Consider the following 4084-nt stretch of genomic DNA (forward strand, 5'->3'; position numbering starts at 1 on the left):
TTCACATTTACTTATCATATATTTTTCCAAACACAAGTTACGATATTATCGAACCATTTCTTTAGGCAAACCCAACTTTATCATATTTTCCCGAATAAAATTGACCTAAATCAAAATTATTTGAGTGTGCCTTGCCGTGTTTCATTGCAAAGAGGGAGTAGTGTACGTTATATTTATATGTTTGCCGCGACGTCAAAGTCGATTTGGTATTTTCTTCGGGTAAAATACATTTTTGAACCATAATAACACATAAAACAGGGATAATGGATGCTCTCTAACTGTCAATACCAGAAAAATTTTATGCTCAGACTGGTTTATATAGAGTTATTTGACTTTTATCTGTTTGGAATAAATAATGAACATGACTACGAGCAATAAAACAATAGAAATATGAATAAATTAGTTCAAATAACTATATATAAATCATAAATAGGTAGATAGAATTGTTAGAAAATAAAATTGGTACAATTTTCATATTTTTCTGATTTAAAATAAATCATGTGGATTTTTAGACAATAAATTATATTGTTATTATTTTTATAAAATAGAAAACCACGATACCGGCAAGAGGATTAAATTTAGGGCCTGTTTGGATTGCAGGAAAAAATTCCTGTTCCTGTGTTTTTTCTGTGAAATTGAACTGATTCCTATAAAATTCCTACAAAATTCCTGTGAAATTCCTGCGTTCCAAACAAGCTCTTATCTAGTTTTTATAGTTGGGGCGTACTTCACCCGATTTCGTTGAAAATCGAACTGCTATATAAGTTGGAGGTTGAAAATGTATTTTATACTATTTTTTCAATGAACGCCCATTGAAACTTTGCTTGCACCAGTACCTTCGTTTGCCGTCCTTAACTTGAGTGCGATCCACACTAAACTACACTAGAGATCTCTTATCAATCAAATTAAAAACAAATATACAATGCATTTCGGCTTGACCTAGCTAAACAACGCGCCTTATCATCTGCATAAAAGAATGGCTGCAATGCTGCATGCATGTTACTTGTGTGATCTGTGCCACCCTGTACCCTCCCCCCGTACTGTACTCAGCCTTGCTGTTCGATTCCCTTCCCCTCTCCTGCTCGATTAAGAATCTCCATCCACTGTCTTCGTTTGGCTTATAAGCCGTATTTTTTCAATCAACAAATAGTATTTTTTTTCATAATAAATTAGCCAACAGTGTTTTCAGCCCGTCTTATTAGCCAAACACGTCGGCATCTTTTTGCAATCTGTACTTTCATGTTCTCTCTAATAGCTAGCTAGCTGTTCATCTACTATCTTTGGGAGAAAGAACGAACGAAGAAAGCAGCCATTGAACATGCTTGGCGAATAAAATTGACTAGCTGAGCTCGCATGTGACCTTCTCTATAAGCTCGTTTGATCTTTCTCTACATGTTCCTGGATTACATGATCTGACAGAGACGACAAGGTTGGAAGATGTTGGGGAGAGAAAATTTCGTTTGCATGCATGATGATCGATGACGAGAAGAAAGAAGAAACTGCTTGATGGACAGACCTGGACTTTGATCTAAATTCGTTTGCATGCATGATGATGACGAGAAGAAAGAAGAAACTGCTTGATGGACAGACCTGGACTTTGATCTACTGAAGCTATGTACACCGTTGCTCTGGGGCTGATCTGATGACCCCTAAGAATTCGTCCTTAATTACGTGCTTGGAACCGATCGAGTGGCCCGTTGTGATCGTCGTCGCATGATCTGACCTGACGATCGATCACTCACTGAGGGACTCGAATTCCCACCATTGCGAGCCGCTGCAGGTCTGCTCCGTCGTCGACGATGGCCAGCAGCTGGAGTGGAACTGGAACGGCTGGTGCTCCGGCGGCCCCGACGACGTGAAGCCTGCTGCGATCGGCTGCGGAGACGGCCGGAAGAGGGCTCCCACGTCGTCGTCCGTGAAGTGCGCGAACTTGCCAGCGCCACCGCCCTCGGACGAGTAGAGCGCGGCCCCAGCGGCGTCCGTTAACTCCTCCTTCATGCCACCGACGCCCGAGCGCACGTCGTCCCCGGCGCCGGCGTCCGCATTGCCGCCGTACTTGCCCCGCGGCTCGTGCAGCATCTCCGCCAGCTTCTCCAGCTGCACGCAACGCATTCAAGAACCGATCGATCATTAGGGGGGAAAAATGAACTGGGCATGTATGCATGATCATCTGAGAGCATATATGCAACGGATCAACACGGGGCGCGCGCGCGCGAACGAACGAGAGATGGGAGATGAGTGACGAGCTTGACATCGTCCTGACCTGCTTGAGGAGCGCGTGCTTCTCCTTCTTGAGGGACTCGTAGCTGCAGAGGAGCGTGTCGTAGTCGTCGCGGAGCACGGAGTACTCGCGCTCCAGCTGCTTGGACTTCCAGCGCGCGCGCTTGTTCTGGAACCAGATGGCGACCTGGCGCGGCTGCAGGTCGAGCTCCCGCGCCAGCTGCAGCTTCTGCCGGGGCTCCAGCTTGGTCTGCGTCGCGAACATGGACTCCAGCGACTTGATCTGCTCCTCGCTGAAGCGCTTCTTGTTCTTGTCCAGCGCGCCGCCGCCGCCTTTTCCTCCCTTCCCTCCGGCCCCGCCGCCCACCTCCATCATCCACTCCGGCACGTCGTCCTCGCCGTCCATGGCCGCGCACGCACGCACGCCTCTCGGATCACGAGCTCACTTCCTCAGCTAGAGCTAGTACTAGTAGTGTTGCCTGGCTAGCTCGCTGAGGAGGAGGAGGAGGGAGGGAGGCAGCAGCCCGATCGATCACAGGCGAGGCGAGCTGGGCGATCGACTAGTTTAATCGGCGTGATGGCAACGGCGTGGCCAATGGAGCGCGGTGGCGTGTGCGCGCGCGGCCTGTCCCTCTCCAGTCTCTCTATAGCTAGCTAGCGAGCGCTGTGCCGCGCGGCCCCGCCCGCGTCGCTGTCGTGGGGCAGACAGAGGCCGGGAATTCGCTCCCGATCCCTATCCCTCGGGGGTGTTCGGATCGTCGAAAGACTAAACACGAATCTAATGAAGCTTAATAGATTCATCTTATAAATTAGTCTTAATTTGTGTAATTAGTTTTATAATTAGTCTACTTTTAATACTCCATGTATTCGTCCATTTGATATGACAGGGACTTGAGGTGTTCGAATTCAAGAACTAAAATTTAGTAGATATTACATCGGATATTTAGATACTAATTAGAAAGACTAAACATGAGTCTAATTAGGTCTAATAAATTCGTCTCGTAAATTATTCTCAATCTGTACAATTAATTTTATAATTAATCTACTTTTAATACTTCATACATGTGTCAAGCATGGACTATAAATTTTAGAATGTGTAACCAAAACCCTACACCAACGACGGAGCCAGAGCCAGCGCCAGCTCGCATGCCGACGGCGGCCGCGATTTTTACCGGTGCCGCGGTGCGTGTGCGAGCAAGTGGTGGTGCTTGTTACGGCGCCGCGCGCGGGTGGGGCGGGCCAGGGCGTGCCGCTGGCGCCGACCCGGTTGGTGCGGAGGGAGACGTGCGTACGGGCGCGGCGGGGCGGGGCGGGATAAGGTTAAAAAACTGCCCGCGTGGCGTCGCGTTCCTGCGCTGCGTTGCGCTTGCGTGCGCGGGGTTGGCTGGCTGGTTGGTTGGGAAGATGGGCAGGAAGGGACGTGTCGGGCGTGCAGTGGCGGCGCGTCCCCGTGCCAGGCTAGGCTAGCTACCTGCCGGCCGCCAAACCCTCGCCCCTCGGGGAGCGCGGGGGGTTCCGTCGTGGTGGTGGCGCGGTTAACGACGCGCGGCTGAATTTGGCCGCGGCCGGCGGGGGTTGCAGGGCGAGTGGTGTCACCAGGTTGTTTCGATTCCGCGGGCGCTAGCTGCTGTTTCGATTCTGCGGAACCGAACCCTCGCTGCTCAAGACTCAAGAGCTAGCATACGGCTCTCAAACGGCGTCGCCGATCGAACTTGTCAACGTTTGCAGCAATCACCACCGGCGAAGTACATTTTGGGCTCCGGAGTACCATACACATATCACCATTTTATGCTCAGTACGATGCGTGGTCCGCGTTACACGTACTGTGGCTACTGGCTAGTCTACGTTGACGGCACCTATATAG

The 4084-nt window shown here is 49.8% G+C and overlaps 1 protein-coding gene across 1 annotated transcript; it reads right to left on the reverse strand.

Annotated features, from left to right (window-relative positions):
• Positions 1-1413: 1413 nt before the first annotated feature.
• Positions 1414-2806, reverse strand: LOC136552172 (homeobox-leucine zipper protein HOX6-like). The gene is made up of 2 exons (XM_066543705.1): positions 2264-2806; positions 1414-2097 (listed from the first exon to the last, which is right to left on the reverse strand). Exons 1-2 carry the CDS (start codon positions 2624-2626, stop codon positions 1735-1737), a joined length of 726 nt encoding a protein of 241 aa, XP_066399802.1. The 5' UTR covers positions 2627-2806; the 3' UTR covers positions 1414-1734.
• Between the last annotated feature and the right edge of the window lie 1278 nt (positions 2807-4084).

Source organism: Miscanthus floridulus, chromosome 4 (assembly GCF_019320115.1).
Source record: "Miscanthus floridulus cultivar M001 chromosome 4, ASM1932011v1, whole genome shotgun sequence".
NCBI lineage: Eukaryota > Viridiplantae > Streptophyta > Magnoliopsida > Poales > Poaceae > Miscanthus > Miscanthus floridulus.